Raw genomic sequence first — 23,153 nt, 5'->3', positions numbered from 1 at the left:
GCCATTCCCTACTCTGCAGTTAAACACTCATGTTTGCAGTTTAAAGTGGGAGGAGATCTCTGGCAAACGAAGCCACTTGATGAGATCTGAAATGTTCCTTACACCTACTCTTTTCTCATTGGGTTTTTGGTTTTTTTTATTTGGGACCTTAGAGTTGTTAACAGAACAAGAAGACAATTAAGATCATTTGTAATGTTGGCACCCAGAAATAACTACCAGTAATATTTGTATTTATTTTGCATGTGGACATTATTGTTTTTATAGAAATGAAGATACCCTAACATATGCCATTTATTTCAGCCCATTTTTCCGTGTTCTCTGACAACATGATGATGCTTATGAGAGAGTGTGTGTGTTTTGCTAGCTATTGCTCACTCCTCTACTGAGGGCTTAGTACCAGGCTTCATCTGATCTCTTCTGTAGTTCTCAAAATTCTTCCCATTGTCCTTATCTCTAATCACTGTCACTCAGATACCATTAGTTTGCAAAATGAGCTCTTAAGCTTCCTTTTTGTAAGCTGCTTCTGAAATAGCAAGAGAAGAAACTGAGTTAGGAGCCATATCAATTAAATTGACAACATTTGCTGAGCACATGCATACATTCATATTAGACTTTACAAAACTGACTTTTTAGTGAAATCAAGCTCTGCATTATGCATGTAACTTTGTCATCTTTCATTTCACTAGTTTTGTAATAATTTGATTTCTTCACAACCTCTCTCCTTTTCTACCCATTCCCATTTATCTTTTAGCATCTATTCTGTGTTTTATTACGGCTCTTTCTCATCATTCAGGAGTGTTATCTACAGTATGTGTATGGCATGTAACATCACTATCTGGGTTTTTTTGCCCCTTTTCTTTCTTTCTTTCCCCCCTATTGAGTCTTATTGTTACCGAATTGGTTTAAAATCCTTTGATGACAAGTCTAATGGACATCCAACCTTTCCTACTGCTAAATACCCAGCAGGCACCCAGTAAATTAAAGATGTGCTTCAAGCCTGTAGAACTGGCTATTTGTCTATAACTTTGACTGACAACCATTTGATAGGAAAAAGAGATGGAAGCAATTAGTTTAAATGATAGATATTTTCTATGATAGATGCCACTCTGATCTCCATTATCACAGTAGGCAATTTCTTACTAATTCTGAGCAAGTGACGCCTTTAGCTTTAGCTGTCTGATTCTGCTTAACAGAAGGGGTGGCTACTTAAATGGAAAGAGTGGATAGGGTCATGTCTAGAACCTACTTGGAAAACTATCAAATTCTCCTGTGAAAAGATTGAAAACCTTGAGAATTTTATTGGCTTTGGCCATCGAGGGCTTTATCGATTCAGGATAGGACTGGGTGTGGGCACTGGCGCAATTCTGAGCCTTTACTTCTGCTTCATCAGGGACTGTGGAGGCCATGTGTCTTTTGGCAGTCAGCCCAGATGGGAATTGGCTGGCTGCATCAGGTACCAGTGCTGGGGTCCATGTCTACAGCTTAAAACAGCTAAAGGTAAGTACAGCATTGAGTTGAACTATTCTATTGGAGGACGTTGTCTCTGCACGTGTAAAATTTAAAACAGATTGGTATGATACAGAATTTTAAAGTGCCTTTTTAAACTAAGGATATTCCTTGGTTTGGAATCATATTTTATCCATTTACTTTTTATTTATAATGTCAAGATTCTAAAATGTTTAACATCGAAACTCAGTAGAACTCACTCGCTGCCTTCAAGACCAGCTCATTACTAACCTTCCAGCAGGTTTTCTAAGATTATAAATTGCAAGGACAGAGATTGCCCATCTTTCTCCCAAACTGCTGATTCTAACCACCAAAAAGGTACTGCCTTTAGGGTAGCAGTACAGGGCCCTGTGGACTAGGCTACTGGAGATCTCTTATTTATTTATTTTAATTGAGATTTTAATGAAAGTTTATAGGGAACTTGGGTTTTCATTCGTTTATTGTTGTACATTTTCCTCCCTGCATCCCCATTTCCTCTTCTATTTGAAAAAAAAAATTTCTTTGTTGTATAATCCCCCCACCCCTAGAGCTCATTTTAAAGTTAGCGTTGATGTGTACTGAAAAGTCAATTCATAAATAACCAACATAGTGGATATTCAGAAGCTTAAAATTGTGCTTGTCGAGGAGCTGGTGGATTAGAATTATGTGCCTTAGTGCTAGCAGTGCAGAACCAGAGCTCCTTTAAAGTCAATAGTAACAGTAAAAAAAATAACTTGTGCATAAAAAAATATTTGAAATTCATGAATGGTGAGTTCTCTCCTAGCTTTTTTTACTGTATTTTAAGGAGGCTGGAGGAATAGCAAGGAAATTCTTGTTGTTATGTACCATTAAATCACCTGCAGTCCATAAGAACTCTCTGTACAACCGCTCTGAAGCCTGCCCTGTCCTGAGACAGTCTCAGTAAATCCAACATACCTACCCCCATTGTCCCAGTTACTGTACCAATTCACGTCATTAGGGTCTTCACCTCCTGCACGGTCCCTCTATCCTTCTGAGCATGATGTCCTCCAAGAACCAGTCTTTCCTAGCCATGTGCCCAAAGTATATGAGATGGGCCTTCAAAATCCTAGTTCCAAGGGAAAAACTTGGTGTCACCCTTTGGTTTTCTTGGTGGTCCATAGTATATTCAGGACTCTTCTGCAACGTAGCTCGAAGGTGTCGATTCTTCTGTCATCCTTAGTCACTGTCCAGCTTTCTGATGCATAGCAAGTAAATTGTGAAGACCATGGCCAGGATTAGGCTCACCTTAGTCTCCAGATTGACATCGTTGCTTTTCAAATTCTTACTTATATAAATGAATAGTTGCAGATGCTAAGAATTTTCTTTTAATAGCTTAAACTGTAATCTCAAGGTACTTATAGACTAAACAGAAACAGAAATTTGAAAAAGAATAGCAGAACAAGGTTTTCACTGTGAAATCACTCATGATTGTACTATCCATTTATACATTGGCTCAATATTGAACCCTTTTAAATGCTTATAAAAGTTATTCAGGTAAGAAAACACTGCCAAAACATACTGAAATTATATCAGACTGCATTTGACAAGTTTGCCTGTTAATGCATAACTAAGCCTCCAATACACATTTGAAGAGCATGTACTGAGCACTTGTTTTTAGCCTTTTCTGATGCTTTACAATTATTCGTGTGTATTGATACACATACCTGTGTATGTAACAATTAATGCCTGGACATTAATTCTTTTTAAATCTAGTGAAGAGCTATGTTTACAGTTTAATGACTTCTTTTACAAGCAGTTCATATGGAGGTGGAGTTAGTAACAGAAAATGCTCATATCTGTAAATGCTCCCATTTTCTAGACAGTCAAACTTCTTGCTTTATTTAAAAAAAAATTGAAGTGTACTGAAATGGCTACAGTTCATGAGATTTTCTTCAGAACCCCCTGCGTTCCTAGGAGTATTGTCAAAAACTGTCATACATCATTGGTCTTTCTCATAGACAGTTTCTTCTCTTATCTGTTCATAGGTTCACTGCACAGTACCTGCATACAATTTCCCTGTGACTGCTCTGGCCATCGCTCCCAATACCAACAATCTTGTCATCGCTCATTCAGACCAACAGGTAAAGAGAGGCTTCCAAGTCACTGCTGTCAGGCCACTTCAAACGAATACTCACAAGTGTGACCTTACCGCATTTCCTCATTCCTTTCTTCCATATAGTAATCTGGAAGCTGAGATACTGACAATTTTGAGGTCCTTTTTTTGGAGATAGCAGTACAAAGGAAGTTTTCTCATTTGTATGACATAAAGCTGCCAGATATAGTTTGGGCTCCACTCAGGCCTGCAGTGTGCTTTGACTTGATGGAGAACAGTTTGAATGATGAAGGACTTGGGATTCTGAAGCAACATAGGCAGGTGGAAGAATTTTTGCCTGGCACTGATTGTCTTAGACTAGACATGACAGGAACCTAGGTATCAGGCTGGATATGAGATGAAATTAGGGTTTTTTAAATAACATTTTCCTTTGAAATCGGATTTTGAAAGATGTGAGTGACTAAAAATTGTGTCATTCTACTTCACATTCACAGATGAGCAAATCACACCATAGTGAAAGAATTTGAAAGGCTTAAGTACCCAATTTCAGCCCAAAACAGAGCCTAGTTTAGTGCTTTTTTTATACCAGTATAACTAATTGAGTTATTTAAAATACCCTGTCTAATGAACACAATATGACATTATTGACATACTTACATCCTTATATATAAAATAGGATAATATCTACTTGCTATACCATGGATAAAATAAAATGTGATCTGGAAAACATGTTGTATTAGACTGCCCTGCATGGCAGTTTATAGGCACTACTTTAAGGAGCAGTTTTTACCCTCATACAGTATTTTCATTTACACTCTAGCTGAAAACACAATCTCTCGTTTCTGTGCCATGGACTTGTGTCTTTGACCAAAGATTTGAGAGACCTACCTGTAACATTCTTTGTCACACATATTGATCATGTCCACCTGACATTTTTACTGACATTTGATCTTTTACGTGCTTCTGTTATTGAAACTTGTTGGCTAATGTTTAATGGTCAGAGAAGCAAAAGTCTAAGAGTTGATAGGGATACAGTGTGGTGAGGACACAGGGAGCCTCTCTCTCACATACTGTAAATTATGTCCTCTCTTTGGAGGACGTTTTGGTCATGTCCTAGAGTACTGGGAAAGCTTAAGATAGAGCACTGTGCCAGCCAGGTTTTTAATATATTTTCTGATTTCAGGTGAGGAAGATAATTTTCAGATTTTTTGGGGTACTAGCTTTTATTTCTTTTGTATCATATCCTTCTGCAGGTGTTCGAGTTCAGCATCCCAGACAAGCAGTACACAGAATGGAGCCGGACCGTTCAGAAACAGGGCTTCCATTATCTTTGGCTCCAAAGGGACACTCCCATCACACACATCAGTTTTCACCCCAAGAGACCAATGTACATCCTTCTTCATGATACCTACATGTTCTGCATCATCGACAAGTCTTTGGTGAGTTCTTTACCACTGCTTCCTATCCGTATCTCACTCAGTGTCCTCCACTGAGGGGTCATTCAGTTCTAAAACAACAGGGACAGTAAAGGAAGAAGAACCAGAATAAAGGTTGCTGGTATCTTCTATAGAGAAGTGCTTATGTTTTACCCATTTCCTCCTTCTCATTTCTTATATTTGCTGAGGCTTTTAGGGGAGGGGCAGACATTAGTTTTCTTGCTTTTGCTGACCGCACTGTTTTCGTGCCTTTGAGCACGTGAGTGGGAAAGGATGAGTCAGTGACCTCTTGGGGGAGGGGTACCATTAATTTGCCTAAATCACTTTGACCTCTGTATGTCTGCTCTGGAATGGCTAGATAAATGAGATTTCACCAAAGGCAGTGCTTAATAAAATTCTGACCACTTGTGCTTCATGGTTAAATACCTACAAATTTAATCTTAATATCGTGAAAAAAACCCAGCTAGGAAAATTCCATTCTTCGTGACTGATTTAGGTAGAACATGAGCATCTTCTTCACTTTTAGATTCTAGCCTCTGCCAGCTGATTCACTCCAAATTTACATGTCTTTTCTGGACCGGCACTTTCCTTAGTGTTATGAGCTATGGCCATGCCCACAACGTGCTTTGGGCCCAGCTTACAACCAGCACATGTTGTTTTCGTATCTCTGTGGAGATGGGGGTAGATGGAATAGGGGAAGGCAGCAGATGGCTGTAAAGGTGATGTGTCACTGAAGCGCTTCTCCTGGGCCCGTGTCCTCTGGGTGTGGGAAGCCAGGCTGGCTGGCAAGTGCTTTCTGCAGGATGAGTGATACAGGAAGGGCCCCTCCCACTCGCCTGCCTCTTCATAAGTCAGCCCAGATCATTTTTCTCAAGCGTTGGTGATAAGTCCATCACTTCCTCATGCTGGGCAGAGCAGTTTCCCAAGGAAGTCAGAGATAAAATATCATTCGCTTGGCAGGAGACCATCTCTCAGTGATGTCATTAATATCAGTGGGGGTGGTTTGTATGGGGCTTCACCTGAGGAGAACTTTAGTACTTGGGAAGCTGCAGTCCCAAGGTGGAGGTTGCGGGGTGGGGGTGGGGGGGTGTGTGTGACTAGGGAGTCTGGAAAGTACAGAGGCTGTGTCATAAAGCGTGATTGATGAGAGTAGGCCAAAGCCCCAGCATGGCCCTCTGATCCTGCTGTTACAAAATGGCCAACTCTCTTGCCTTACCCCAGTCTCCTGTGATGTGGCTGTAGTTCTGTTTCTGAAGTCAGAAGATTCATGGACGTAGTGTGTATATAATATGATTAGAAGGTGGGGTTTGCTTGAAAAATTCAAGAGCCTTTGTCTCATGGAGGCTAAAAAAAGTAAAGATTTAAAAAATATATTTTTGTCTTTTTATAGCCTCTTCCAAATGACAAAACCTTACTCTACAATCCACTTTCTCACACGAATGAATCAGATGTCGTTAGGAGGCGTACAACCCATGCCTTTAAGATATCTAAGAAATACAAGGTAAGACATGTTGTGTTGTATTCTGGGGAGTTGTTGACTTATGATGCTGTCAAAATGTAATAAGCTTTACAATTGGAAGACAGGAGTGCCTTTGTTTTTCCATGCAAAGAACCTGCTTTGGGGAAGAAAAGTGACCATTTTGAGGATGTCTAATGTCTAGTTCCTGTAATCTGTATTTTACTATTTTTTCCTCAGTAGATAGACAAATCCACATCATTCTTAACCCAAACGAAATATTTTGATAGTGAGAAATGATATTAGAATTCACTCTGGAGTCTTTGTTTTTGTTAAGGTTGACTTATGAATTTGAATTCTGGTTAAAGAGTCTTCCAAAGATGGAATTCCAAATAAAACCAGAAGCATTGAATTCATTACTGTTTTCCCCTTTTAGGCCAGACTTTTCACTATTTATAAGACAAATACCTATTAAGATACTACTACTAAGTGGGATCCCGGGATATCATTTTGGAGAGTTGTAATTTTTTTCCCCTTTTTTAAAAAATGAAGGTCTGAAAATTATTCTATTGTGATTAACTTCTTGATATATTTGTCACTTGTGAGTTCTGAAGAATTTAGACCTCATAGCCCTCTGTTAACATTGATTCGTAAGAATTTAGAGAATACTAGACTTTCTGTCCAGGAAAAATGAAACCTCTGTTGAAGTGAACTTGGTTAAAAGCTCCCTCCCAATCTTTCCCAGTGCTGCTGCCAGCAAGGTAGAACACCTTTTAGCCTGAGTTGGCTTAGTTAGGGTTACCCTGGAGCCCCTGGAACTCTTGGTAGAATCATGATCATCTTTCTGACCTGCAGCCTCTCCTCTTCATGGAACTCTTGGATGAAAGAACACTAGTGGCCGTGGAGCGGCCCCTGGATGACATCATCGCTCAGCTCCCACCACCCATCAAAAAGAAGAAATTTGGAACTTAAAACAGGGTACATCCTGTGCCTTTCCTTGTACTGTCTATTTCTTTTCACGGATTGTGCTAATAAAACAAAATTATTCTTTACAACTAGTTGTAAATACTTTCTTCAGAATAATGAACAGTAATTTATCTTCATTAGATGAAAGTGAACTGAAACATCAAGGATTTGTAAATGGCATACTCATCTGAGTATGTACCTCGTCACACTCTTTTAGGGTCCTGCTTCTTCTGTAGACCGCAATCTGAGAAAATGGTTGCCAATAGCCCCTAACACGGGCCAGGGGCTCCAGATTGCTGATGCTCTTCACTGTCTTCCAGCCTCCCACACCCAGGAACCTGCCCAGCACTGCCTGGGTGCAGAGACCTGTGTATTTATTCAAGATAACCAGCTACTGACAGTGATGATCATATGGGGGTTCAAGGAAGATTCCAGCTCCAGAAGTCATTAAAAAGGAGTACTTTATCCAAAACATAAATGCATTTGGCCCTTTTATCTTAAAAAATAAATACATCTAGTCAGGTGCTAATTGTTTTTTTTTTAAAAAATCAGGCTTTGGTATACGGATCCTGAAGCAGTCTTTTTTTTTTTTAAGCAGTCCTTTTATATGACATTTTCCAGCCACCAACTTTAGGCAGGGTTTCATTAGGATGTAGGAGTGGAGCGGTCTGCCCTTGTCTGCTTGCTTTGACATTTTTATTTTCATGAAATTGCCAACTGACTAGTTTTAATGTGAACTTTCAATGAGAAGTGAAGAACTACCATTAACCTGAACTGAGCAGATCACTTTCTTTCACATCTCAGTGCACGTATTCTGTTGCATGCCCGTTGAAATCCAGTATGTGTGGCTTTGTTTGTGTTTTGGTTGGAAGGTTGCCGTAGGAACAGAGAAATGGGTATATAAGATGAGACTTAATAATAAGAAAAAAACCTAGCCATTTAAAACACACACACACACATATATATGAAAGATTTTATATTTGGTAAGAATAGACAGATACATAAAAAGATTTGTAATGGATGCCATTTCCCTCTGTCCCATTTGTTAAGGTTCTTTTTTTAAATTTTATTATTTTTATTTTACTATTTTTTGTGTGTGTGTACCGTCAAATCAGATCTGACTGGCACAGGAGGAGATTGCCCCTCCTTCCCCGGCAGAGCATCTGGTGGATTCGAACCGTGCATCTCTGGGATTGTAGTTGCAGCTTCTTGCCAAGGTTCTTTTATAGTAATAAAACTCATTGTGGGAAAAAAAAAAAAACTCATTGTGGAAGAATCAAAACCCTCCACTGGGTTCTTGGAAACTAAATTACATGGGCAGAGATTGTTCATCTTTCTCCTGTGGCACCTCTGGTGGATTGGAACCACAGAAGTGCCACCTGTAGATTGACAATGCATCTGTCTATGGATAATGCCACAACTCATCCGTAGGATAGTCTGAAACAAGTAGCTGTCAATTTTTAGGTCATCTTTGTCAATTAAGTTTTCTTTTCCTGTTTCTTAAGTAAATGCCCTTATGTGAGTAAGGCTTGGACAGTTCAACTTGTCCAGTAGGCTGGAAGATGTTTTAGCTCCTCTTGTGTGATTTAAGGTCCCTTGTTGGTACAATGGTTAAGCACTTAGTTGTTAACTGAAAGGCCAGTGGTTTGAACCCACCAGCCACTTCATGGGAGAAAGATGTGGTTGTTTATCAAGGTTACTTCTTTGGAAACCCTATGAGATCACTGAAGATTCAGTGTGAATTGAAATCAATTCAATGGCAAGGATTTTGTTTGTCTGTTTTTGTAATTGAAATCAAAGTTCAAGTCACTGATCTACAATGGAATGTTTGTAACCAAAAGTAGATTAATTCATTGCTTTTGAGTAGGAACCAACCTGTTGCAGCCCCTGCAAGTTTTCTGAAGCCATAAATTGCATGGGAGGAAATTGTCCTTTCTCCTTCAGAGCTGCTGATTCAGTTTAATTAAATGCAGCGAGATTTAGCACTACAACTCGCCATGGACGTGGAGATGGGGATCCTTTGAATATTAACTCACTTATTACTGGTTGTAGAACAGTAAATTTAGAGAATCTTTACTGACTTGAGTGTTGTGTAAGGCTTAACCATAATAAACTTATGAAACTGTTTGAGTTGTGAAAGGACTAATTCTGACAGAGACAGCTCACAGATGTAAAGAAGTAAAACTTGCAAAAGTAGAAAACATTCTTTTCCAGCCAGTGATTTGGACTTCCATAAATGGTCTGGGAAGTCAGAGCTTGGGTCTTGACATTCTTCTTACCTAGAAAACTTTGAATACAAATGAAGCAGAAAGTGACTAGGAAAAGTTAGGAAACAGAAGCAAACCAGTACTAAATACGAACACCGCAGCATACGTGTTTTATTTGAGAACTTGTCTAACTTAGATGCTTAAAGTATTAATAAATCTCACCTTTACTGCTTCTGTTAGGGATATTTTGCAGATCACATTAACATTTTTATCTGAGACAAACTTGGGAAAATTCTTGTTCTACTTAATTTTCTTGTTTTTGCAAACCATGTGCAAATGCATTTTCGCTTATTGCATATTGTAGTTAGTAATCTCAACTCTGAATGGGTCAATCATTCATTGCTGTTGAACTAGAGCTAATAGCTGACGTCAGTGCCTTTCTAAGGCTGGAGTAGGCTAGTGGATTTGAACTGTTGTAGCCTTTGGGTCAACAGCACAGCTCTCTAGGATTGTACTACTGGAGCTCTCTTCTGAATGGATAGTTTACCCTATACTGTGGAAATTCTACAAATAAGACCAACAAGAAAAGTCAATCTTGATATATACTGAAAGAAAAAAGGCCTTTTTTTTTAAGCATTGAAACTGCCTTTAAATAGAACATTATTCTGAACTACATTAAATGATATGGATAAAAGTGGAACTATTTTTTGGAGTAGGACGAGAGGAAGCAGAAGTTCCATGAGAACTCCTGAAAGAAACAGATTTGAGAAGTGGTTTTTCGTGGTCTCACCATGATTTTCAGAGGTCTGTGTCTTAGGTTTATTCTTTCACCATTGCTTGGTCAGAAGGATCATTTATAGGTATGGTACAAAAAGGGATGGTACACCAAACATTTTACATCTCACAGGCTGCAGGGAAGGCATTTAAGTGTTTCTTGCTCTGAAAAAAAACCACTTTATTTGACCATAATACAGATTTATGTGGGCAGTCTTTTGTACTAATCAGATAGTGTTATTCACGACTGCCCAGTGTTCTAGTGAGAGTGTCTCTTAGGATTGAAGCCTAGAAGTGGAATTGCTGATTCATAATGTATCTAGCTTCTTTCATTTTCAGTTGGTGCTGGCCACATTGCCCTTTGGAATGACTGTATCAAGTAGTATTTGAAAGAAGTCATTGCCTAGGTGGCAAAATCTGTACGGAGTTGCTATTAACCCCAAAGGTGGTGCCTCTGGCAGTTTGAATCCACCAGCTGTTCTTCGTGAGACAGACACGTGATCTTCCTCACAGGCAATTTGCAGCCATGGAAAACCTACTGGATGGTCAGCTATAAGTTGATTGCAACTCAGTAACAATGATTTTTTTGTGATATATTGATAGATTTTTGTTTTCACCCCTTTTTATCGGTGAAATTAGTATTTTACTTTCCATTTATTAATGAGACTGCCCCTTTCTTGATATTTTGAGCCATTTGGCTAATTGTGAATTTTCACTTTGTTCCTTCATGAGTTATCTTTTGTTTCATATTTTGAAGTGTTTTATGATCCCTGAGAGTGCTGTCCAATAGAACTTTCTGCTAAGATGAGGGATATTCTGTGCTTTACTACCTACAAAGGGAGTACTGGTGCGCTGGTATAAGGGCTGCCATCCTGGAGGTACATGATTCAGATCTACCAGCTGCTCTTCAGGAGAAAGGTGAACAATATAATTACCTATACATAGGTATTAAACAATTAAAATACAGCTAGTGTGACCAAGTAACTGATTTTATAATTTAAGTGTAAATAGTCACATGTATTGGCTACCCACCTGTTAGCACAAATGTACATATTAACAGTCTTGTTTGTATTTTTAATTCATTATTGCACATTTTCTCCCTTGTTCCACATTGTTCTCATACATGTAATGCATAATCATGTATTCCTTTTATTCAGTACTTCCCCCTCAACTGTTCTAATGCAGTGTCCATTATTTATACACTTTCCGCATTCTTTCCCCAACCCCTTCATGTCTATAACAGTGGTATTAGGCAGTATTTATCCTCTTGTGACTGAGATATTTCACTTAGCATAATGTCTTAAAGGCTTCCCTACATTATGTAATTTTTGACTGTTTCATTCTTTTTCAGACCTGCATAGTATTCCATTGTGTTGATGTCCTATAGTTTTTCTAGTCATTTATTGATAGGCACTTGGGTTGCTTCCATCTCCTTGATATTGTCAATAATGCAGCAATAAAAATGGGTGTACATGCATCTGTTTGAGTTTTAGCCCTGGTTTCTTTAGGATATATTCCCAGTAATGTAATTTCTGGGTCAAATCGTATTTATATTTCCTATTTCTTTTTTAAAATTATTAATGTTTTTAAAAAATTATTAATGTTTTGTGTGTGTACCGTCAAATCGGATCTGACTGGTACAGGAGGAGTTTGCCCCTCCTTGTCCAGCAGAGCATCTGGTGGATTTGAACCATGAGCCTCTGGGATTGGAGTGCAGCTTCTTCCCACTAGGCCACCAGAGCTCCCCTATTTCCTATTTTTTGAGAAAGCACCAGACCACCTTCCATGGTGGTTGTACCATTTTATATTCCCACCAGCAGTGAAAAACAGTTCCAGTCTCTCCACAACCTCACCAGCATTTGTTGTTTGTTGCCCTGTTGAACTTTTCTATTCTTTGTGGGGTGAGATGATATCTCATAGTTGTTTTGATTTGTATCTCTCTGGAAGCTAGGGATTTTGATCATTTCTTGATGTGTTTGTTTGCCATCTGCAAGTTTTCTTTGATGAAGTGTATATTCATGTCCTGTGCCCATTTTGTGATTGGATTGTTTAAGTTTTTCTCGTTGAGGTGCCGGAGTATACTATACATTTTAGATTTAAGTACTTTATCAGATATGTCATCGACAAATATTTTTTCCCCATTTTGTGGGTTTTATTTTTGTCCTGTTGCAGAACTTTTTTTGATGTGCACAGAGTTTGATTCTTAGAAGGTCCCATTCGTCTATTTTATTCTTTCCTGGTTGTAGGTTGTTTTCATTCTTTACCTTACGATGTTAAGCCCTCTTGGCTTAGTGGATCAAGCATTAAGAAATTAACTGAAAAATTTGTGGTTCAAAATCATCAGCTGCTCCAAAGGAAAAAGATGAAGCAGTCTGGTTTTTAAAAGATTTACAGTCTCAGAAACCCTGTGAGACAGTTCTCCTCAGTCCTGTAGTGTTGCAGTTAGTCAGATTTGACTTGATGACAGTAGGTTTAGTTCGTTTTATGTTACAGAATTTTACTGTCCTGTATATTTACTGAGTATTGTATTCTGTGTACCAAGAACAAATACAGCCTCAGCTTTGGTCCTAGCCCTTAAAGATATCACAGTCTAGTTGGGCAGGAGATGAGGAGATCACAGCACAAGGAAGGGACATCTAGCAGGTAGGGAGCTTGGACTTAGGTGGTGATCCTTAAGCCAACTCTGAATTGGGTAGTCATTAGCAAAATGCTAGAGAAAGGGGGAAAAACATTTTTGTAACCTTCTTACTGCAAAGACCTGATACAAGATAACAGCAGAGTTAGTATTTCCACATAGTTGAAACATGGGCAGTATTGGAAATAGAGGGAAATGAAGCCAGAGGGGTTGGTAGGACTTAGTACTGAGGTCATCCTTGTCTCAGAATTAATTGCAAATCTGCCCTCAGAATGACAGGTGACAGCTTCCCTAAGTGATAAAGACAGAACCAAGAAAGAGGAGTTGAGAAGTAGAGCAGTTCCCACAGAGGGCAGCTGAGCCATTTAGGAAAGTGTACAGAAAAGACAAGCAGGCCTGCATACAGAGCCCTAAGTCAATGAGCAGTGAGAAACAAGACCAAGTTAGGGCTAGGCCTTAAAATCTGGCCAAGAAATTCCATTCACTGAAATACTTAATTGTGAGTCAAGTCACAGATTCAAAGAAATGGCCACAGGCTGTTGTGTATATTATTGTTTTAAAGTTTTTTTTAATTGAGATTTTAGTGAACATTTATAGAAAACTAGGATTTCCATTCATTCATTATTGCTCATTTTCCTTCCTGCTTACCCTCCCAGCCACCCTTTCTGTATATTCTTGACTTTGGATTCATACATGGGCTTCAGGGACTCTAAACCTCCAAGGGTAAATTATGGGGGTAAGTGCACATTTGTCTGAAGACAGTTTCCGCCAAGGGAATTCCTACCTAAGACCATGTTAACCACAAATTGGCTATGAATGTTCAGGAAGGAGTTAAAACTGAAAGCTTATAAATACTCAAAAACTCAAATACACAAAGCTTATAAATACACAAAACTCAGCTCATTGCCATCAAGTTAGAACAGCCTCAGCTGGCCCTCTAGTGTGTTTTTAGAGGCTGTATAAGTTACACAGTAGGGGAAATTGCCCATCTTTCTCCTCTGAAGCACCTGGTGGATTTAAACTACTGCCTTTGGATTGGGTTGGCAGCACAACTCCTGGCCCATTCTGCCACCAGAGAGCGCACCATAGGCTTTGAGTACTTTGTGGTGTGCAGTGATACACATGTCATGAGAGCTGACGATGACTGTAAAAGTACCTAGTTATGAGACACTGGAAATTCTGTCTGTCAGAACTGGTGTGGGGGGAGGGGGGGTGCTTTTATTTTGGTTTCTTATTTGAATTTTGTGGCAAATTATATAATTTCCGTGACTGTCAACAACAACAAAACACTGGTGATTTTCCATAGCTAAGCGAATTCAAGGAAACTAACCTACTTAGTATGTCCTTATTAACATTTTCCTAAAAAGAAAGGCACAACGCTACAAAATTGTCACCAGCTGCTTCTCATTAGAAATGTGGTTAGCAGATGTGGTTTTCCATAGCCATAATGCATGAAGATAGTTAATCCATTTTTGTGGGTTTCAGATGGCTAGTGATTTATCTTGGCGGGATGAATTTTTTAAAATGTGCTTGCATCAGCTCAAGAGTATAGGCACCTTTTCCTCTTCATGTTTGATGCTGGAGAGAAGATAGTTTATAAAACACTTCTCCATGAAGGAAAAGTTGTACTGTCCATTGAAAAGAACAACTGATTTCACTGTGTTCTAATTGGGAAAGAGTTATGCGTGGATAATTTTTCAAAGTTGGATGTTGGGTTGCTTATTTTACAGCCTTCTTTCTCCCTTTGGCCTCTTTGCTGGTAATTGAGGAGCTCTTGCTTTGGTTCCTCTGGCATACAGCCACCTTTGTGGCAGTGACCTTCAGGCTAGCACAGGGCTGATATTTTGCCTGGGGCCCTCCTTCCTTATGAAATTACACAACACTCTAACTTTGGATCTAGCCCCAGATCCACTATTTCTTTCCTCTGATGGACTCTTGGCAATAGATATTCCCTCTTAGCCGAGGTGTAGCTTTATACAAGATCTGTTTGTCACAAAAATGAATTTGGCTTTTCTCCCTTTAAGCCTGGAATCAAATGGCATTGTGGCAGACTCATTCCTAGATAAAGTGTAGACTCTCAACTGGAAGGTTTCTACCAATGGCTTTATTGTTTCTGCTTCTGAAGAGCAGTAGGCAGATACTTTTTATGTGGCAGCCACTGTGGTAATGGCTGCACATATTGGCCTACTCAGCTCGCACCAGTTATCAGAATTTTTCCCAAGAAGAGACAGAGGTCCCTTACCCCTGTCAATATAGCTGTTAAATGGCCAGACCAGGCTTGAACTTTATGCTCTTAATTATCATGCTGTACTCTACACCCACTTGGGGAAGGTGAATAAAGACTATTCTCCTAAAATCTCCTGATTTGAGAGAACATAGAATCAGAGTCTGAGTCACAGAATTGTAGGATGGAATTATGGAGAGTAGCAACGATCCTGGCCTTATTCTGAGCAACAGTAAGATAACAGCTTGAGCAGGGGAGAGCGGACATTGATAGGTGACAGGAATTAAAGGTTATAAAGATCTCAGCCATTTTCTTTTTTTAGAGGTGGATAAAATAGCATGGCTGTTCAAAGAATTACCTAAGCTTGTGTCCCTGTCCTGAAGAAGTCCAAAACCAGATACATTTGTGCGTGTAATTTCAAATTTTCATTATCCACAGTAAGTGCATTTCCACTGACTACTTGAGATTTCCACATGGTAATTTGCACTCTGCAAGGAACCAGTAACCTTCAGAGGAGTTATTTGAAAAGACTACTGCAGGAGGCACTGGATTTCAGTCATTCACAGGCTTAATGAGTTTCTGCTCAGTCAGGCAATATGCATGGAATAGTGGGATTTAGAAATAAGCCAACGGGTGGTCCTGCCCTCCTATAGTTTATCATTTATTTGGGCACATCAGCCAGGCATAGAGGAAGAAAATAAAGGAAAAATCCCAGTCAATTTCAATAGGGAAGGAAGGCTGGAACTAGACTCTGTCATGTGGGAAAAGGGTGAAGGGGAGCAGCGGGTGTTTGGAAGGAAAGACCCAGGTGGCAATGTGGAAAACATCCAACACCAATTGGATGGTGAGTATGGCACGTCTGAAAGCAGTAATGAGAATTTTGAAAAGTTCATTTGTGTTCTGATGGAGGACCGTTTAAATATATCTTGAGAATTTTTGATGGGCAAAATGTAAAACTTAAGGAAAAAATCTCCATTCTCCATCACCACTTTGTATTCTCCTAGGGTTAAATAGTTTGTTACATAACTAGTTATCTTATGTAAGTTTCCTCACTCTGTTAGCTACAAGAACTGACTTCTTTTAATTCTGTTGGCCAAAAGGTCTTGAAACGCTAATAACGGTGTCCTTAAGTGTTCAACCACTGGGTAGTTAAATATGCAAAAGGGTTAAAAACAGTGTGTATCCTCCAAGGAATTAGCTGCCAAGTGCTCTCTAATAAGCAGCAATTTCACATAACTCAGGCCTCTGAGGACTCACGCCTCAGCTGGAGCACAGCCAGAAGTGTCTGTGACTGCAGGTGCACTTGGGCACATCAGGACCTGCCAGAACAGTGATCAGGCCTCCCCGTGGTTGAATCAAGGAGAGGGCTGCTGGGGTGAGCTTTTGCTGACATTGGCAGCTTGGAAAATCCTGTCCAACTAATTGCAAAGAAAATTCTGGTTTTTGGATAACTTTTCTCATTTTGCATTCTTCATTTAGGCTCAAGGAGCTCCCCAGCTTCTATTGCATTGTTTTTAACTTGTGTGGGAGGCTCTTTGAGTGTTTCTGCCCACATTTGAACATGTATTTATAGAATGGTACGTGGACACAGCTTATGGGCCTCAAAATGTACCCAGAAATTGGTGCACACTTTACCCCCTTAAATGAAAACATGACGTTTCACTTTTAATGTTGAAGTTAGTGGCACCATGAACACAAGTTCTTACTGAAAGCTCTCAATTTTGTGATTTCTGGACCAGGAGGCTGGGAGGCCTCAGATGTGGTCTCTACTTTCTCACTGGGATTGTGGACCAAAGTCTTCACCTCTCTGGGCCAAAGTTTCTTAAGCGTTTCAGCCCATGCATGAAGCTGGAGAAAAGCAGTGGATTGCTCCATTCCTGCTCCGATCAAGCTGTTGCAGGCTCTGTGGCTTTTGGCCCTTGGATAGCTTGATGAATTGGATAGAAGCCAAAACTCTGCTTGGAGACCACATTTTGTGTATACTTTTGGGGAGATCCATCGACAGTTGCCCTAACTGAAGGGCCCGTCGTCCAAACTCTTTGATTAATGAGGCTTTTACAATCAACGCTGTGGCTTCCATCAACTCCATGTTCTGTTCATATAGGAATTCCCGTAGCTTCCTAAATAACATTCTGCAAAATACTTTCAAGAACACATGGTCTCCCTTTGCATTACAAACAAACAGGTAAATACAAAGTAGAATAACACTTGGATTCAAGCCTCTGGACCCTTATTTTTCTTAATACTTGAGCAGTTCACCCTCCATTGTCACATCTGTCTCTGGCTGAAGCAAATGCTGCTTTGACTCAGCTCTTCGGCGTGCTTTACAGGTCACTAACCATCTACTGGCGCTCTCTGTTGGTTTTCCTCTCCAGCTAAACAATAGATAAACCTGCGAGCTCTCCAGCTGCGGTGCATTTTATTCAGCTCATCTCCAGGGCCTCAAAGGGAGGCCATGCACACCAAAAACGGAATGAACCAATCAACGCAAGAATGAACATAATCCAGATCGGGCAACTTTCAAAGTGCTTGTCAAAGCTGATTTTGCTTTCTGTACCCAGGCTGCTCCTGAACTGCTCAATAGAGCTTAGGGTTCCGGGGCGGTCGGGTTGCGCGGACAGAGAGGTGTAAAGACCCGACCCTTTGCAACTTCTCACCTCCCGGAAGCGACTCCGCCAACTTCTCTCCTCCGCTTTCCTGAGTGGGCGTGGTCTCTCATGAATAATAAGCCGTCGTGAGGGGGCGTGGCCGGACCCGCCCCCTCGGGCGGGAAGGGGGAAGCGCCGAGGCTCCCTGACTGGAATGAGGGTAGCTGCGGCGACTGCGGCGGCGGGAGAGGGACCGGCCATGGCGGTGTGGACGCGGGCCACCAAAGCGGGGCTAGTGGAGCTGCTGCTGAGAGAGCGCTGGGTTCGAGTGGTGGCCGAACTGAGCGGCGAGAGCCTGAGCCTGACGGGCGACGCCGCAGCGGCCGAGTCCGAACCCACTCTGGGGCCGGCGGCGGCCGCCTTCAACGGCCTCCCGAACGGCAGTGGCGCTGGCGACTCGCTGCCCGGGAGCCCGATCCGCGGCCTGGGTCCCCCGAGTCCGCCGGCGCCGCCGCGAGGCTCAGTGGGCGAGGCGGGAGCGTCGCCGCCGGTGCGCCGGGTGCGGGTGGTGAAGCAGGAGGCGGGCGGCCTGGGCATCAGCATCAAGGGCGGCCGCGAAAACCGGATGCCGATCCTCATCTCCAAGATCTTCCCAGGGCTGGCGGCCGACCAGAGCCGTGCGCTGCGGCTGGGCGACGCCATCCTGTCGGTGAACGGCACAGACCTGCGCCAGGCCACCCACGACCAGGCCGTGCAGGCGCTGAAGCGCGCGGGCAAGGAGGTGCTGCTGGAGGGTGAGCGGGGCCCGGCGGGCGGGCGAGCGGGGCCGGGCGGGCGAGCGGGCGGGCCGCGGCGGCGCTCGGGCTCGCCGGCGCGCACTTTGTTTCTGCCTCCTGGGCGGAGCGAGTCCGTTCCCTCCCCTCCGCCTGTGGCGGGTCTCTCCCAAACCCCGGCTTCTGGGGCGCCAAGGGTGGAAAAACTGATGCTCTTTGCCGGAAAAGTTGGGTAGTCTCCGAAATGTGGCGTGCAGTCTCGGGAGGCCGAGTGCGCTGCGATTTCGTATAAAGCGGCGCCGGGAGCGCCCCCTCCGCACGCTAAGCTGCAGCTAAGAACCAGGGAAGCCCGAAGCCGCTCCAGGGTGCCGGCCGAGAGCCCGGGGGAGCCCGCACTGCTCGGTGGTGCGGGCCGAGAGCCCGGGGGAGCCCGCACTGCTCGGTGGTGCGGGCCGAGAGCCCGGGGAAGCCCGCACTGCTCGAATGTGCAGGTCTCCCTGTGCCGCGGCTCCGCTCTCACCTTGGCTCCCCTGGGTGGGCGGGTCTATAAAACCCCATCCACCCTGGTGCCAACCTTGGGCAAACCACCAGAGCACTGGCTAATTTATGGGAATTTAACCCATCATTGGCTGCCAACAATCACCAAAGGCGGTCCTAGCACTTCATTGAAGCCAGAAAGCTGAAGCAGCAAGTCTGTGTGGTTAATGAGCAGTGGAAGCTCACGTGTTTGCAACAGTTTCTGCCAACTAGAGTTTTTGCAGGAGATTGGTGCCAGCTTCCTAGCATGCTGCTTCCAGACTATACAGCTTTGCTTTACAAAAAAAAAAAAAAAAAAAAAAAAGGAAAGAAAGAAAAAAGAAACTTGAAATGGTGTTTAAATGGCTAGGTTCATTCTTTACCAAGATTACTCATTAGGTTTCTAAACAAAAGGTCAGCGGTTGGAACCCACCACCTACCTAACCGTTCAGCGGGAGTGAGATGTGGCAGTCAGTTTTGGTAAAGATCACAGCACTGGGAACCCAGACAGGGCTGCTCTGCCCTGTAATGTGTCGGAATGGACGACGGTAGCTGTGATTTGTAGCTTTAAGTATATGCGTGGTCTCTAACTAGAACCTGAGGACGCATGTAAAGATTACGTGTATGGTAAATGTGATCTTAGTTAAAAAAATTTAGAATTTGGCTTGCTTTTTGATTTTCAGTCACAAATCATCTTACCACCTCTAAAATAGAAAGGGAGAAAGTGTGATCACTACTTGGAGAGATGACAGAAAAAACAATTTACTTTGGGGTAGGGGCGTGAAGTTCCCAATTATGTACTGCAAACTATGTTTCCATGTCTGGGGATGGCAAATTAGGAAGAGGTTAGTGACCTGGAGATTAGTGAGGGAGGTCTTTTTCTAGGAGCTGAATTCTTGAGCCCGTCTCCAAGGAAGTAATGGACTTGGGCGGAGATGAGTCAGAAGGGTTTTCCTGGCAGAGGAAGAAGAGGAGAGAAGGGATGGGGTGGGGCCGGGGACCAGCAGTCTGAGAGGCTGCAGGAATAGAGTCTTCGTTTGGCAAAATGGTTTTCACTCTTTTTCCAAACAGGCGTGTAAATGTTTGGGAAACTTATTAGCTTACAAGTAAATGGTTTCATAGGTTCCAGTTGTGAAATTATAACCTGTTTGTAAATCCCATTTCTATCCTGTTTGTAGGTAGGCCTTAAGGAATTAATAAATTAGTATTAATAAAAGTAAAATTCTAGATTGTGATTGAGAAGTGTGTGTAATTTTTTTCTTTAAAATTAATACCTTAAAATGGATCTACCTAAGCATTTGGTTATAAATTCTTAGAGCAGAATACTAAATTTAGTACTATTTATAGAGAACGTAATGGTGATGAGCTATTAAATATTTTTTATAAAAAACCAAAAAGGTTATAGTTAAGTATAATTGGAACTTGGTATACTCACTCCAGCTAAATGAAAATTAGTAAATGTTAAGAAGAAAATTAGTAAATGTTATCTGGTATTCATTCATTAGCCTAAAGTAGGACATACGCTTTTAGAAAACAGGTTTACAAATAGCAATATAATAATACACTCATTGAATACCTCTTTACCAATACACAATTTCTACTTTATTTTTCTTTTTGGCAAAAGACAAGCAGTTTTTGTCCTGGTAGGTGTAAGGAATATGATGGATTTATAGAAGTGCACTTTTAAGCCAAGGGATCTAGAAAAGAAAACTACTTAAAATACACAAAATCACCAAGAACAGTTTCAATGAAACAGTGTTTAAAACGAGAGCTGGTGTGCCATCTACTTTTAAAAGATGAATTATATGCTTGACCCTTAAAGATTTGCCACCCCCACTGTCCTCCCACAAGATGATTCAAAACTTGAAAAACTGCTTTAACACAGTACAGTGATGCTCTTTTGTGGCAGGGAATTTCAGACACACCATTGCCACCTTCATGCCAAGGAAAACTGTAGACTCTAGTACCTAGGGAATTGAGCAAAAGGGTCCTTTTAAAAAATCTATGGAATATACAGAGATTGTTCATTCAGTAAATATTTATTCAGTGTCTACTACGTGCAAGGGTGTGGAAGGTTTTTTTTTTTCATTAGTTAATTTTTGGAGAAAGGTTACCAGGCCTTTCTTCTTGATGTTTTGTCTGGAAACATTGCCAGCTATGAGTGATGTTGATGGTATTTGAAATACCAGTGGCATAGCTTCCAGCATCATAATAACAGGAAAGCTATGTACTCCACAGTACTAGTACTTCAGGTAGGTGATGACCTGTTATTCATAGATCTCCATGAGTCAAACTGACTCAAAGGCACCTAACAACAATTAAGTGCTAGAGGCCCTCAGGAAGCTTTGAATTGACAGAAGAGAGAGATAAGTAAATAAGTACTGGAAAGAGATTAACATGCCTCTGGATAAGGCACAGCCACAAAGGAAGACTGAGAGCTACTCAGATGCTCAGGAAAAGGTTGATGGGGAAGTTGAAACTTGAAGTGAGCCTTTCCCTGGGAAGAAAAAGTTGCACCACTAAAGATGAAGAAGTGGGAGACATTAAGACTGGAGAGCATTTGCTGGGTGAACTCAGTCTCATAAGGACAAATACTGCATAAGACCATTATTGTAAACATAGAAAAATAACTAGTAAAACATTTATGGGTTCCCAAGGGGCGAAGGGTGGGAGCAGAGGGGTAAAGATGAGTAGGGGCAAAACCACAGGGTTGCAGAATTTGGTGGGTGAAGGGAAGAGGTAAGGAAATGGGAAAGATCCAGCAAGGACCAGAAAAGACTGGGTAATGACGAGCAAGGTTCAGTGGTGATTGATTTTGTAAAACATGGTGCATAGAATTGATTGTATAAAACACAATATGAATGAAGAATAATGTGAAACACAATGTATACAAACTTTGCGAGCAAACCAATATAAAATTTTAAAAAAAAATTGGGTAAAAAAAAAAGAAGAAGCTCCTTACTTGCCTAGTAAAGGTTGAGTATGGACAGACAGACCTTGATTTCTTTCTGCCTCTACCATGAATAGTATCCCTGGGCAACTTATTCAACCTTGTTTTTTTAATCTCTAAAACCAAGATAGTAATAATACCCCTCTTAAAGCATTAGCGTTTATTAGACCTCTTCTTATTTGTCAAGCACTTTTTTAGGGGTGGAGAGTATAGCAGTGAACACAAAACCAGAGGTCTGTGCCAGGAGAGCCAGACTGACCATGAACATATAACAGATCCACTCAGAGGAAATGACCAATAGATAGCTGACTCTCACAGGCTTGCAAAGGCTCTAAAGATTGTCCATCTTTCTCCCATAGAGCAGCTGTTAGATTCAAGCTGTCTGCCTTTGGGCTAGAAACACAGCTCCTTACCCCCTTAGCCACTGGAGCTCTCAGGATAGCAGATTGTTAAAACTCAGCACTCCATCTCATTTGAAAATAAATGTATTAAGAATAAGAACTGCTTTAGGTAAACAGATTAAGAATGAATTTGTATTTCTCAGATGCAAACAGGTTTTACTAGCCATGTTTTTCTGTCCTCCCACCTCCACCCCTAGTCAGTTCCATAGGCCAATGTTTTAATCTGTATGTTTTGCATTTAGTTTCCCATACCTTTCATTTCTTTCTTTTTCTCTTCCTTTACATTACTACTAGGAAGGAATCCTTTAAAACTTGCGAGTAAACATGATTTTTATTTTGGCCAATAACTGTTAGCATTAATATTACAGTGTACATATTACATAGGCTTTGTTTTGATAAAGTAACTTGTTAGCATAAAGGGCCAACTCTACTCAGCTACCCAGTACTATATGTTGATTTTACTGTCTTTTGTGTTAGAAATTGGGTCTAACATAGATCAATGGAATAGAATTGAGAACCCGGAAATCAGTCCATCTATTTATGGTCAACTGATTTTTGACAAGGAGATAAAAACAGTTAGGTGGGGAAATGACAGCCTTTTTAACAAATGGTGTTGGCAAAATTGGAAATCTATCTGCAGAAGAATTAAACAAGATCCCCACCTCACT

The 23,153-nt window shown here is 41.2% G+C and overlaps 2 protein-coding genes across 2 annotated transcripts in view; both read left to right on the top strand.

Moving 5' to 3' along the window:
* The window catches only part of CIRH1A (cirrhosis, autosomal recessive 1A (cirhin)), a 37,441-nt gene extending 30,018 nt beyond the window's left edge, over positions 1-7,423 (top strand). Inside the window, exons 12-16 of the mRNA XM_006878660.1 lie at positions 1,391-1,497; positions 3,492-3,587; positions 4,813-4,998; positions 6,386-6,496; positions 7,307-7,423. Of these exons, the coding sequence (XP_006878722.1) occupies positions 1,391-1,497; positions 3,492-3,587; positions 4,813-4,998; positions 6,386-6,496; positions 7,307-7,423 (617 nt within the window). The remainder of the gene's footprint in view (positions 1-1,390; positions 1,498-3,491; positions 3,588-4,812; positions 4,999-6,385; positions 6,497-7,306) is intronic.
* A 10,622-nt stretch (positions 7,424-18,045) lies between these two features.
* Positions 18,046-23,153, top strand: part of SNTB2 (syntrophin, beta 2 (dystrophin-associated protein A1, 59kDa, basic component 2)) — a 104,569-nt gene continuing 99,461 nt past the window's right edge. Inside the window, exon 1 of the mRNA XM_006878659.1 lies at positions 18,046-18,639. Within this exon, the coding sequence (XP_006878721.1) occupies positions 18,060-18,639 (580 nt within the window). The 5' untranslated portion in view covers positions 18,046-18,059. The remainder of the gene's footprint in view (positions 18,640-23,153) is intronic.

The sequence above is a fragment of the Elephantulus edwardii genome, unplaced genomic scaffold (genome assembly GCF_000299155.1).
Source record: "Elephantulus edwardii isolate Elephantulus edwardi_28Jun2011 unplaced genomic scaffold, EleEdw1.0 scaffold00001, whole genome shotgun sequence".
In the NCBI taxonomy this organism is placed as follows: Eukaryota; Metazoa; Chordata; class Mammalia; order Macroscelidea; family Macroscelididae; genus Elephantulus; species Elephantulus edwardii.
Note: the sequence above shows the minus strand (reverse complement) of the source record. Positions and strands in the feature narration are given on the sequence as shown.